This window comes from Apiospora phragmitis (genome assembly GCF_038363925.1).
Source record: "Apiospora phragmitis strain CBS 135458 chromosome Unknown utg000007l:1.0-2108841.0:1.0-2111359.0, whole genome shotgun sequence".
NCBI classification, from domain to species: Eukaryota; Fungi; Ascomycota; class Sordariomycetes; order Amphisphaeriales; family Apiosporaceae; genus Apiospora; species Apiospora phragmitis.
Genome location: NW_027117405.1, coordinates 708,759 through 722,909, shown reverse-complemented (window position 1 = coordinate 722,909; position 14,151 = coordinate 708,759). Strand labels below are relative to the sequence as shown.

Below are 14,151 nucleotides of genomic sequence, written 5' to 3'. Positions count from 1 at the left end.
CGGCCTAAGGCACGGACAGTTAATTATATAATATAGAAGAGTATAATATTAATTTCGTAATACGTTTTAATATACGATAAATTAATAATAAATATATTTTTCTAATATATATTTAAACGCTCGTTTCGTTACTTCTATAATGTTTTCTTTTTTAAAGAAAGGCCGCGTATAGGTAGCTTAATAAGGGGCTGACCCTACGAGTGCCGACCGTAGTTTATAAGAGTACGGATTATATGTTTTTAATATATCGTATCCCACAAGCGAATGTCTTATACAAGCGAATGTCTTATTTTTATAAATTTCCTTACAGCCTTAACCTTTGTTTATATTCTTTTACGTCCGAAAATGCTATAACTTTAAAAAGAGAGTAATATAATTCTAGCGCTTTAAGCGTTTTAAGAATCCTTAATTTTAAGTGTATAAAAGGCTATATTAATTTATTACGTTTTATTAAAAACTCTATAGCGTAGATAAAATAATTAACCTATATAACGCGAAATATTTACGAATTTTAAAAAGCTTTTAAATTTTAAAAAAGATACGATTATTCGATATATTATTAATTTAAATACGCGATCGTTTCTTTCTCGGCTAAGTAATATAAAAGATATAGCGAATTAATTATTTAACTTACGCGACGCGGGACGCATCGGCGTTAATTAGGCCTTTAATTTTATACGATAATAATTAGACCTCCGGACGCGTTTTAATCGAAGAATCGATTATTAAAGAATTTTTTATAAAAATCTCGACGCGTATTAAGCTAGCTGACGGTGCTACGGTCACCCTATACAACGGCGACCTTAAAAACTAATAATAATACTATATAATAATAATACGAATAATTTAATTAAAAATTAATACAAAATCTTAAAAACACTATTTCAATCCTGAAACGCTTTTATAACACTCTTAATCTTAGATTTAGAGTTAGATTTAATTATAACGGCTTCCGGCGCTGACGATAAAGGAGTAACAGCTTAAGGTTCTAATATAACGCTATTTATTTCCCTTTTAATTGCTATAGTATTTCGTATACGCGTAAATTTCTAATTAGGGTTAGGTATTACTCTTTTCCATTTTTTATTTCTTTTTTTCTTTAAATTACTTTTTAAAACTAACTTCTCGTATTCTAATTAGCCGATCTAGCCGTTTAAAGTATTTAAACTCTTTTAGAACTTCCGGAATAAAACCCGGCGCGTCGCGCTATCGAAAATAATATTATTATTATTAACCGTATCCGCTAACTTTTTAATTTAGCGGCTAGTTATAAGTATTAGTAACGTTATAAAGGAGAATTATTTATTAAAAACGTCGGGGGGAGGCTTAAATAGTTCTGCCTCTACCTGGTTTTTTATTTTCCGGTTTTAGCTATTAAGGGGCTTATTAATATCGCGAGGGAATATATTAATTACGGCTTAACTATTAATTATTATATATAGTTAAAAGGTAAACTTTTTAATTAGTTCGTAATATTAAAAAAAGTTTTTTTACTTATATTTATATTATTAAACCCAATATAATATAAAGTTATTTTTTAATAGTAAATACTTTTTAATATATTAAAAGGATTAAAATTTAAAGGTTATAATAAATACGACGAGTATACCGGAAAGAAGAAAAGCTATATTTTATATTTTAAATACGTTATAATAAAATCCTCGCTTACGTAGTTAGCGTAACCATTTAAAATAATAAGCCGTTACTAATCCTTGTTTTTAAGCTTTATATAAAGGATAAAAACCTTATTTAGCTATAACAAGGCTAGCTCCTTATTAGTTTAGCCTTTAGGGATGCCGTAAAAACCTAATCCTTTATAGTATCCGTTAACGAGTCCTCCTCTTCCGGAAATTATTACTATTAAACTTATTAACCCTTAAATATAATAAGAAGAGGCAAGGCTCGGTTTAAAGCGTTATTATATTCTATTATAAAAGCCTATTCTCGGTTAAGGGAATTTATAATTAATATTTTCTTTATTTTAATAAGTTTAATAATTATTATATTCGTTTTATAGCCGAGCTAGTTACTGATCTCGTTAACGTTAAACCGAAACTTTAAAGGGATCGATTTTAGAATAAGATTATTAAGCTGCTCGAAAAACTCGATAATTTTTTTTACAAAAGTTATATTAAGCTTTAAAAAATCTATCCTTTTAAAAAAAGTAGTACTAATAAATAGATAACGAGTAATAAATCTTTTAACCTAATGTTTACCGAGGATTATATTAATCCCGTTAGTTTAAAAAATCCGTTAAGCGAATATCCGGAAGATAACGTACGTCGATAAGCAGCCTAGATCATATTATATAAAGTATTAAATCACGATCTAAAACTTTTCCGTTATTATTAAGGCTTGGAAGGACTTATTCCGTTGTTTTATAGTCTTACGGCCGTGAATCCGAGCCCTTAGAATTATTTTAAAAATATTATACTTCTCGGCGGCTTGTTTTATTAACGAGCTATTTATAACATCTTAAATCGCGCGTTATAGTACTAACTCGTCAAGTTTACGGCCCATTAGAAAGAGGAAAAGAAAAGGAAAACGATGGTATTATTTAATTAATTATAAATTAAAAGCTAACTAGTTTATATATTGATTTATATATGGTACTATTAGGAGCTATTTAAATTTAAGGGTCGCTGTTGTATAGGGTGACCATAGCACCGTCAGCTGGCTTACGCGTAGTTTACTTTCGTACGGAATATAATTTCTAAGTACGGGATTTAAAAAGAGGATATTTATAATTTCGACGGGACCGGCATTTTTATAGGCTAAATCTTATCCGAAATAATCGTAACTACCTCCGATTAATACGAAAGGCCTAGGGTAATATAGTAAAAGAACCAGGAATAGGTTATAGTTATTTAGGGTGTCGGATTATACGGTTACGCTATTCCTCCGTATATTATTTTTACCGGGAAAACGCACTTTTTTTCCTAGTACGAAAACAGCTTATTACCGAAGGACTAGGTGATCGTAATTATTAAAAATAGCTAAACTATAAATAAAAGAGGCGAGGACTAGATTCGATATTTTAATTAATATATTAGGTTTTATACGAAGGGTTGTTATCGCTTTTTAGTCTTAAACGGTTACGAAAGCTACTACTTAATAGCTTTCGAGCTTTATTATAAAAAGACCTCGATTATTATATTTTATATACTTTTTTATTTATTATATAAACTTTAATCTTTTAATATTAGTTATTTTTATGTATTAAAAAGGGTATACGGGAAAGAAATTATATGTTTTATACGGGCGTATATTATTTATATTTTAAAGGAGGACTTCTTATTAACGTTTTTAAAAACGTTCTAAGCGATTTTTATAGTTTCGAAAATATAAGGAGGTTTTCGAAGGATAGGACTTATTTTATATAATTTAAAATATATTATTTTATAATTAAATATAAAGCTATATATTTTAATACTTTCGGGAACGTTTTTAACCTATTTATTTTTTAAGAATTAAAAACTCTAAGTAATTTAATTAAGGCTTAATCTTAAATCGAATACGTTCGAAACCGTATTATACGGTATTAAAATAACTTTTTAACGTTTATTTTAATTAGTTTTAATTAGATCGTAAAAGTTATAACGTATATTATATACCGAGTTACTTTTTTAAAAAGTAAGAACCTAATACTTCGAAAAATAAATAAGATGCTTAGCCGGCGCCGCCGTACGAAAAATAAACGGCTATAAAATAGAGGATCACTTCGTATATAAGTTAAAAAAGACCTATAGTTTTAAAAGGATATTAATAAATAGTTATAAAACGAATTGCGTTAAAGGAGTAATTATACGAGGACGTTTAAGACACGTTTATAACGCTATAGAATTTACGGAGAGCCCGAGTATAATACGCGTACTTATTAGAATAATATAGAAGTATTTAGAGATGAGTATTCCGATTAATTTTAATATATTAAATGCGTTGTGGTGAAATTAATTTATATTTTATTAAAAGGGGTGTAAAAGAATAGGATATTTACTTATATAAGATATTCGCTTATAAAATACGTTATATATTTTTAATTATTTAGTTTATAGTATTTAAAATTAATATCGAGGAGCTTTTTTAATAAGTAAGGACTTTATTTTTAATAAGTAAAGACCTTATTTTTAATAAAAATAAAGTATTTAATCGTTTATTAAAAGTTAAACGGCGTTTAAAGGTTATAAGTATTAACTGTTCCCGGACGCGACGAGTTAAATATAAGCGTTTAAAGACGTATATCTAGCTTATTAATTATTTTATCGGGTTAGTAAAATATTAAACTAGATATATTAAATCTAGATTTAATATTAGTTTTTATAGAAATAATAAAATACGCGGCCTTAAAAGCGATAAAGAATTTTAGCTTCGTAATATAATTTATAAATACTTTAATAAATAGTTTAATTTATTTCGAATAAGTACGTTTTAACGGCGAATAAAGTATTATATTTAAAAATTAAAGTAGGTAAGAGGAATAAGGAAGTATATTGAGCGTAATAATGTCGTTATTCTTATAATATTCTTAAAATTCGGCCGAAATATAGCTTTCGTAACCGTTTAAGATTAAAAGGTAATAAAAGCTTTTTAACCGAGTTTTAGTATATTTATTAAAATATTAAATTTAGTTTAAGCTCGTTTATTATTAATTTAAGTATTAAAAGTCGGTTTAATTACTTAATCGCCCGGTAAGTTATATTTATAAAATTAATTTACGAGGTAATATTAATTTTAAACGATTAAAAACTGCGGAATATATTAACTTTATAAATTAATACATTTAATAGCCGTTAATTATTCATAATTATTAAGCTAAACCGATTTCTCTTTTTTATAACGATCGGCGCATATTAAAACGAGTATTAACTCGATTATACTTATTATAAAGCCGGTTTCGTTAAAATTCTATTTGTTTTCGTTTAAAATGCCGTATTTAGTTTTAATATTTACGACTAGCGCGAACTAGCTAGAAATAATACTTATATCTTTATAAAAAGCCCTCTAATAATAGTATCGACGGTTTATTCGGGTCTTGAAGTCCGGGTTACGGTTAATAAAGTGTTTAATTTAATACTTATTAACGCGGTCGCCGCCGCGCGACTTTAAAAAAAGATTAACTATATTTTTTATAATATTAATATTAGGAGGTATTTTTCGAGTATTTAAATTAATTATATAATTATAAAGTACTTCTTTTTTAATTAGATTTAATTTATATTATAAATATCGGATTTCGCGTCGAGGTTCGGTACCGCGGAATCGGTCGCTTATAATAGCTCGGAAGACGTCGTACACTTTTGTAGCAGCTCTTTAATTAATTCGATTCGGACCTTCTCGCGTCGCTTAAATTATTAAAACTATACGATCTTTTTTCGATTAAATCGGTATTATAGTTATAGAGATATTACGTATTAAAGTTTAATTACGTAACTTAGAAAAAGGAGTAGCTAATTTAATAATATAGCCGCATTAGTAATAAACCACGTTATTATTATAACTTAAACTTATTTTCGACACGGCTTTATAATACTTCGAAATATATACGAAACTTAATATAAACTAGCTTTATTTAATTAACGCTTATAACTTATTAATAATAATAAACTCACTCGTTAAAAATATAATAACGATTATTAAAAAAAGAATATAAAATAAAATAACAACGATAATATTAAACGATTAATACGAACTATATAGCTATAAATAATTAAAACTATATAATTTTAGTTATATAAAAATAATCTAAGGATAATATATTTAAAAAACTTTAAAGCTAACGATTTATAATAATTTAAATAACCTATTTAAAAAGAATTATTAATTAATAATATAATTTTAAAAGCATTAATAAAACGCCTCTTTTATTACACGTTTAAATAATTTTCTCTATATTATTAATATAAAATTAAGTATATTTTACTAGATTCTTTTTAAAACTTATATAACGTTCGTTAAGATTACGAATTATTTAATAATAAACTATATTAATTTTACTAATATATATTATACTTTACATATGTTTTATAAGTTTTTAAAAGTATTTAAAATATATAAAAACGTTATTATATTTTATTATTATATTTAAAAAGTTATACTTTTAATCTTTATAAATTATATATTAATAACCTTTTTTAACATTTAATATTTAAATTCTTTTAATATTCTTTTATATTTTCTATTATATTATAAGTATATTTAAAATAAATAATATATATATTAAAAAATATTATATTTAATTAAATAAATTAAATATAAAATCGAAAACTTTTTTTATTTATAAATATAATAATTATATTATAAGAAGTATAAAATAAAGTTTAAATATTTCCTTAACTTATTTCTATATTAAATTTTTAATAAATTAAAAAAAATTATGATATATAAAGTATATAAAATATAAAATGAGAGTTTATTAAAAAAGTTATTTTTCGATTTTCTTTAATTTTATATTTTAAACTTTAAAACTAAATATATAAATTCCTAGTTTTAATTTCTTTATTAGTTTATTAAAATATATTATTTATTTTAAAATAGCGTATTTTGATATATTTTCCTTAAATAATTATAAAGCTTTTAAAAAAGCGAGTTTCACATTTTCGAGGGGGTCAGCGAGAGGGGGCGTTAGCTTACCAGAGAAGTACTACACAGTCAACCTATATTTCACCATTTCACAATGTGCCGCGTGAGGTGAGAACTTGGCCCAGACCCAGCCTAACTGAATAGTCGGGTTGATTGATGCTTTCTCCTGACAGACACTATCTTTACTATCGATGCGGACATCTTCGCCCTACCTCCACTGTTGAACTGAGAAGATGTGAGAGCCGATGGACTGGCCATGGGTTTTGTCAGGACATCAACCTAGAAAAGTTGGATTACCGTCCTCTGGAAGACCAAACATATGATTGGTGCAACAAGTGCATTTATGGTGACTTTCTGAACATCAAAACTGGCACCGAGCAGGCAGTAGGATCCGTCGCAGAGGAAGTTATGAGTCTCTCGTATCAGCATACATTATATTCTTTCGTTCAGGTATTATCTTACTTGGACCTAAACAATGTCTTCGATGAAGAGGGCATAGAGTTGGAAAAAGCCCACATGGATTCTTTACGCCATTGGCACACTGGCCAGGAAAAGCGGATGCCTGTAGAGGCGTGCAGCCTTGTTCTAAAGATTTTCTTACAGCAGTTTCTCGAACATAAGGACTTCCTCCGCGCTCATCCCGATGGCGATTGGAATCATTGGACAGGAGGGGTTTTCAAGAAACAAGCCACCGATATACGAGATTTCATTGATGCTAAAGGTGACGATGAGCTCGAAAAACGTTGATTGAGTAAGGTTGAAGATATGGGAGAATATGGGTTTCTGGTGGATCTCCTGGCAAAAGATACGCCAAATCATGACTTACCGCAGACTTGCCTTGGACCTCAGACTACAGCTGGCTTGGTGTGGCTAGTGGGTTTCATTATGGGCGTTATCTGCAGTATCTTATCTCCCGCGACTGGTATCTGAGCTTCTGAGGAAAACGCAGACATGATAATCAAGCCTACTTCTTTCTTTCACGCTGGATGCAGTGCTACGTAGCGTCGTCCAATCATATGTTACGCACTGGTACCCCGTCTCTATTAACCTAGGTTACTCTCTTACTTCCTCAGCCACAATCACTCGTCACAGAGTACGTCTGTACGTAAGCAGAACGCCACTAACAAGGTTCGTGGTCAAAACACCAAAAACGTCTTTAGAAACAACAGCATTTATATCTGAACCACTTGTCAATTGCGCGTCCCTGTGAAATGAGGGTCATGAGAACCTGAGCACCGCTTCCACGGTCATGTCAGCCCCATCAGGATCGCGTCTACTCTACACGGCCCTGATCCGCACGCACCACATCACCAGCCGCAAGAAGCTGCAGCGCGTCAAAGACTCGGCGCTGCAGCATGGCTTGCCCTTTGTCTTGGTCCGCAGCGGCCGCGGGCCGGGCGGCATGATGTACGCCGAAGCGCCTGAAGAGGGCGCGCTCGCCGCCTGGATCAAGGCCGTCCATGATCTGCGCTACAAGGATTTCAAATGCGTGCAGAAGCCTGCATTGCAGCAGGTCCTCCTCCTTGGCGCTGGTGGGCAGGCGGCGGCTCCGCCTCCGCCATTCAAGGAGCTGGAGAAAGCGGCCGAGTTCGGGTGCGTTATGGAGGAAAAGGGACTGGGGGATTGGTGGAGGATCGGCATGGGGTGGAACAATCAGCAAAGTCCAAAAAAGCCGGCGCAGTCGGAGCAGCAGTCAAAAAAGAAGTGAGCCAACATTTCCGGTAGGCTCTCCCTTTCGGAGTCCCCAGTTTCGGAGCGGTGGTGCAAGACATTCGGATCATGATTCGTCGAATGTTCCATGCAGCACTGCAGATACACGGGATGAAATTTGAGCCAATGGCCGCCGAACTTTGTGCCACACCTTAGCGACATTCGGAGTAGCCCAGTAGGGCAAGCCATTGCTTATCTTGACCTGATTCCCGGGTTTTCATTTGGGCTGCTCATCATGCAGCATCACTATTCCAGACCTCAGTACTCGCAGCCACAACATACCGCCTGTAGCCAACCTGCGTGCCGGCAATATAGCATCATCACGACAGAACATACAAAATGCCCATCGTCACATCTGCAGAGTTTCTGAGGCGGGAGTTCGACTACCTCATCGTAGGGGGAGGCACAGCGGGCCTCGCGGTCGCGGCGCGCTTGACTGAGGATCCGGATATCACAGTAGGCGTTCTGGAAGCTGGACCCATCGTCGACGGTGATGCCGCTGTCAGCATCCCGGGGTGCTATGGTGAATCCCTGGGCACCCCACTCGATTGGCAGTTCCAGACAACCCCGCAGCCCGGCCTCGGTGGGAGAGTGTTGAACTGGCCGGGGGGTAAAGTCCTTGGCGGGTCGAGTGCATTGAACTTCATGACCTGGAATCGGGGCAACCGGGAAGACTACAATGCCTGGGAGAAGCTCGGAAACCGGGGATGGGGATGGAACGACTTGCTGTGAGTCTCCTTGGGAAACTTAGCCGAGATGTTTATAGCTCAGACTGTTTGTTAGACCCTTCTTCAAGAAGACGGAACACTTCCATCCAAAAGGGCCCAGGTCGCAAGACGAGTATCAAGAACACTTCGATCCGAGGGCCCTAGGGATTGACGGGCCAGTGCAGCTTTCATATGCCCGGCAATACTCACCATCCCACAAGTTGTGGCATGAAACCCTGAACGCCCTCGGGGGTAGACACGAACAAGCAGCACCTTTCGGGGTCGAATGTCGGGGTATGGACCAACATCAACGCCGTGGATCCTGCAACGTACGAGAGAAGCTATTCCAACACCGCGTACTACCAGCCGAACGCGGCGCGTCCCAACCTGTCGGTTTTGTGCGAAACAGTCGTGGAAGAGATCGAGTTGCGCCCAGAAGGAGATGAATGGGCCGCCTGTGGCGTCAAATTCAAGCATGAAAACGAACAGCACTCTGCATTGGCGTTGCGAGAGGTCATCCTATCAGCGGGCAGTGTCCAGTCACCGCGGCTGTTGGAGCTTTCAGGGGTAGGAAACCCCAAGATCCTGTCTCGCGCTGGTATCCAGACAAAGGTGGAAAGCCCATGCGTGGGAGAAAATATGCAGGACCATTTCAGTAAGCATTTTCTTTGTTACAGTCGCAAGGATCAAAAGCTTACCCGGGACGAGCAGTGACTGCCATGATCTTCGAAGTTGACCCAACTCTGGAGAACCCAGATGACCTGAAGTTCAGCGCAGACGCTAAGACCGCGGCCCTGGATTTGTACCACAAGTCTCAGACGGGGCCCCTGACTGTGCTTCCCTGCTCCATTTGCTATGTACCATTCCAGCACTTCGTGCCTCCTGAGACTCTCGCAGTTGCTCAGGCCACGATAGCCAGAATAGATGGGTACTCGTCAGAAGAACGCAGCATTCGCAGTCAGAGATTCGGTCCGCAGGCCCGAGTTGGGCAGATCGAGTACATCTTCGACCTCGGAAACTGGAACCCGTTCTTCAAGCCACAACCCCTGAGTGGAAAGAAGTATGGGACAATGCTGCAGATTTTGCAAATCCTTTTTCCAGAGGGAGCACTCACATCAAACCAGCTACGCCCACTGATACGGGAAGCACCGGAATTCGACAAAGTGGTGGCGTCATGGGGTCCCCGGCCATCGACCCGCAGTACTACTGCGGACAGCACGGGGAACTAGATCTAGAGCTCATGGTGCACTGCGCCCGCTTCGCCCACAAGATCTGCGACGCACAGCCGTTAGCCAGTATCATCCGCTCCCGTGCGTCGCCTCCTGCTGTTGCTTCCCAGTCAACAGCCAACGGCGAGAACAACGACGATGAAGCTTGGCGGCAGTGGCTACGCGAGAACACCATCTCCGACTGGCACCCGGTAGGGACCTGCGCCATGGGCGGCCGGAAGGGCATAGAGGCGGGCGTCGTGGACGCGCGGCTGCGCGTCTACGGCGTCCGGCGGCTCCGAGTCGTTGATGCTAGTGTGATGCCGCTGCAGATCAGCGCGCATCTGCAGGCGACGGTTTATGCGATTGCGGAGAAGGGGAGTAGCATGATATTGGAAGATAGATTGCCGCGGCGGCATGTTTAGGTATAGCTGTATGGCCTATGTAGTCGAGGCGATGATTAGGATATGCCAAGACTCGCCCCCTACTTGTGTGCCATCTCTCCTTACGATATGTGGGAGAATAGGGTTATTCCGAAATAACAGCAAATGAATTATGAATTGTGCTTTCCATACTAGATTCGCTAGAACTAGCACCACTCGGCTGATTTACCGGCCTAGAGAGTCCGAATTGTTAGGAGAAACTACCGCTGGTTATTCCGTCATAAGTTGTATTATCAGCAGTTATCACCGATGACTGTCCCTGATCGCATAAAAGCCAATCTTGAGGGCTTACTTCGCTTGTACCATAAGTTCTTAGTTGTGGGTGTCATGTTTGCGCAGATGTCAGCTTTGCATGCCGACTAGTTGTGATGATGGGTGAAATGAAGTCACATAGTGATTGGGAGAGGGCAAACGTTGATATTATCAGACTAGGTAGCCACACAATATCCATGATGAAATTTGGACCACAGTTGATGTTGGGAGGTCACTTCAAAACCTTAGATTGTATGGTCGTTATGGAGTTGGTCCAGACTTGATTCGGATATCAGGGGAGATACTTGACATCAGGGCCATGTTGGAATGTGTAATCTCTACTGCCTGTGGAAAATTTTGGTCACAACTTGTTTACTCATCCTATTTTCTTCTTTTCCAAATCGTTAGTATATACAATCACTAATCGAATTTGTTTAGCAGTTAGACAATATACTAAGAGGGCATCCCCTTGCTTTTCATTTACTATAAGTTAGGCGTGTGCAACTCTGGGCTGCGTACCCCTACGGTCACTGAAGTCCATGCCACAAGAAATACAGAGAGACATCATATTCAGCATATTAATACTCTATCATCGGGGAAGCTGGAATGGTGGTAACCTGTATGGGGTGCGCGCATTGTCCGTAATCGTCGTGGGGGTGTCAAGTAGCACCAAGTCTCCCTTCCTATATCGAGACAAACATCTCGAGTGTGTTGGATATTCCATACCACACATGGCCGTGGTTGTGCATTTGGTAAGTCATGACTAAAATAGCAAATGGAAACACGTTCCTTGCGTAGAGCTCGTCACTGTATGTCGAAGAGTCGCCTGCCTAGCACTGGCAGAATAGCTAGCATGATCAAACGTGATGGTGCAATCATCACACCCCGCGCTGTTTGCCATGCTGCCATTGAATGCAAGGAGACATCGAGAGAAAGTGAAGCAAGCACTGCATGGCTGCAGAGTGTGAATATAAGAGACTGGTGGCTCCAGCGCAAGGGGTGAGCATTGTATTCACTACGACACATTATATTGTATCTGAGTGATGCATTCACTTGCTCCTCAAGTGTATAAATACACCTCTATCTTCCAGAAATTCAGGACTTCCTTTCCTTCTCCATCATCAACCACAGTTCCGACCGTTGTTGCCTCTCGAGCACATCTCACTACACATAGCCCTCTCTCTTCCTACTCGACACAGCCGCAGTCAAATATCCAGTATCCATTCTCTTCGACTCAACGTCACCGCCGACATTCAACCAAAAACTCTACGATCAGGACAACATGGTGAGGAAGATGTCTAACTTATTCGCCTTCATCCTCTTGCTCCTTCCCTTCTGGATTGTCTCCGTTGCCTCGTACCCTTTTGTGCCTCTTCACGGCCGTGATGATGGTGTCTCACCCTCACCTCTTGGCGGCACCGACAACAAGACGGACATCGTGTATTGCGGAAAGATGGAAGACGCCACGTTCCTGACAGGTGAGTCCTCTTTTCACAAGAGCTGAACAAGTGTTATTGTTTCACAGTTGCTGACTATCTTGCTAGAGGGCGACCCCGAGACTGGTCCCGGCTTCTACGTGACCAACCAGGACACGTCAGGCGAGAACTACTTTCTGTATGAGAACAGCCGTGACACCCACTCTTGGAAGTACCTCCATGTAAGTTTTCATTGTTCTATATACCACTTTGGTGAAAGCTTAGCCGATTATCATACTAACAACCCGAACCCAAAGGTCCCCTCCGGTGCTCGCAGGTTCGTCCAGGTCTGTGACGCTTGGCAAGGCCGCATCGTACGCGGCACCCCTAATTCGAACACCGATGGAAACGTCCTCAGCCTAGCCACCTGGGTCGAGTCGAGTGTCCTCAACGGCGTGATGAGCGGTGACATTTCCTTCCTCCAGGGCTGTGGCGGAGGGGCGAAGATCACTTCCAACGACGGCCGCGGCGTCATCAGGGGCTGCATGGTAGACATGCTGAGCGGCGCTCCCCTCGAGAACAAGGGGACGGGCACGCCTGCCCTGAAGCGAATCACGGGCGATGGATTTAGTCAGGCGGCGAAGGACTGGGACCTCTCGAAATGTGATGCCAGTCAGGTCTTCTTGCTGGAGACTAACTTGCACCCGATCATGGACTCTACCAATAGTCGGTTTGAGGTTACTTTCTACAAGGGAAAGGCGTAGGAAGAGGTCTTGGGTGAAGGCTGTATAAGACAATGCAGTGTCAAATGCATTTGATCAAACACACAAGAGTGTGGAGCCTCAGGCAGAGAAGGCTCAGTAAGTAGGTAGATTGGCAACAACCAATAACATGATTGTTCCTTCTCTCATGCCCTGAATCGATTGAGTAAAAGCTGGCACTATGTACATTGGTAAAAAACGTAAAGGCGTGCACGTGAGGCGGGCCACCTCCTGCCGCTTTCGCCAGTGAGCAGGACGTTCCTAATACACCCGACTGCCAATGCATACATACATGTACTTTACAATCTACCACTTGCCTTTTCTTCGCCCCTCGTGTATGTTTCGTTACACTCACGTACTCTTGGAGGGAGGTGCGTGCAGCCATCTGGACTTGACGACCCACACTTGAAGCAGCCGCAAGAAAGAAATCGATAATGATGACGCAGAAAACGCGGAGAGTCCAACATCTGTTTCAGTTTGACTCTGTGTGCCGACTTCAAAAACACGCCGTTTGTATCCTGACACCGAATTCGACTGGACAGCAAACAACAAAAATGGACCCAATGATACTGAAATCTTCTGCTGTGTTACCCTCTTTGAGCGGGAGGCCCACCACCACCTGTTCAGGATGGTCTCGAAGGCGTTTGCACCTTACGAGTCCCAATTTCAACCCAGGCAACAGAGCGCCAGTTTCAGGTCCAGAATGATACCTGAACCATCATTCCAAGTTTTCTGGTTACCTGGATGCCTGGCTCGTTGTCCCTGACTGGTATTATCGTTTGGCTAGCCAGCTATCTCAGTGCTGATGTCCCGTCCCTGACTCAGTACCTATTCTATCCCCAACCAGACACCTATAGATTCCTAACAAAGCTGCCGCCTGCCGAACCGCACGACTGTTTGCACCAGTCAAAGCACATGATAATATCAACGCGAGGCTGCATGGCCATCAAAGAATCCAAGCAACTCTTATGCCTTGGAGAACGCGTTGTACATTCTTTGGAATGCATTGCTAGGGTGATTGGAGAAGTGGTCTGCTGTTCGTGGCTATCGTAAACCATTCTCCCCTCTCATCTTGC

The 14,151-nt window shown here is 39.1% G+C and overlaps 4 protein-coding genes across 4 annotated transcripts; all 4 read left to right on the top strand.

Moving 5' to 3' along the window:
- Positions 1-6,673: 6,673 nt before the first annotated feature.
- Positions 6,674-7,326, top strand: PG994_007188 (uncharacterized protein; the record flags this gene model as incomplete). Its single annotated transcript, XM_066858597.1, has 2 exons — positions 6,674-6,687; positions 6,753-7,326. The coding sequence occupies 2 exons, from the start codon at positions 6,674-6,676 to the stop codon at positions 7,324-7,326; spliced, it is 588 nt and encodes a 195-aa protein (XP_066715539.1).
- A 502-nt stretch (positions 7,327-7,828) lies between these two features.
- Positions 7,829-8,287, top strand: PG994_007187 (uncharacterized protein; the record flags this gene model as incomplete). The annotated part of the gene is made up of 1 exon (XM_066858596.1): positions 7,829-8,287. One exon carries the CDS (start codon positions 7,829-7,831, stop codon positions 8,285-8,287), a length of 459 nt encoding a protein of 152 aa, XP_066715538.1.
- Positions 8,288-8,628: 341 nt separating this feature from the next.
- PG994_007186 (uncharacterized protein) lies at positions 8,629-10,629 on the top strand (the record flags this gene model as incomplete). The annotated part of the gene is made up of 5 exons (XM_066858595.1): positions 8,629-9,017; positions 9,073-9,290; positions 9,406-9,651; positions 9,708-10,056; positions 10,098-10,629. 5 exons carry the CDS (start codon positions 8,629-8,631, stop codon positions 10,627-10,629), a joined length of 1,734 nt encoding a protein of 577 aa, XP_066715537.1.
- Positions 10,630-12,181: 1,552 nt separating this feature from the next.
- Positions 12,182-13,078, top strand: PG994_007185 (uncharacterized protein; the record flags this gene model as incomplete). The annotated part of the gene is made up of 3 exons (XM_066858594.1): positions 12,182-12,377; positions 12,444-12,556; positions 12,632-13,078. The coding sequence occupies 3 exons, from the start codon at positions 12,182-12,184 to the stop codon at positions 13,076-13,078; spliced, it is 756 nt and encodes a 251-aa protein (XP_066715536.1).
- Positions 13,079-14,151: the final 1,073 nt, after the last annotated feature.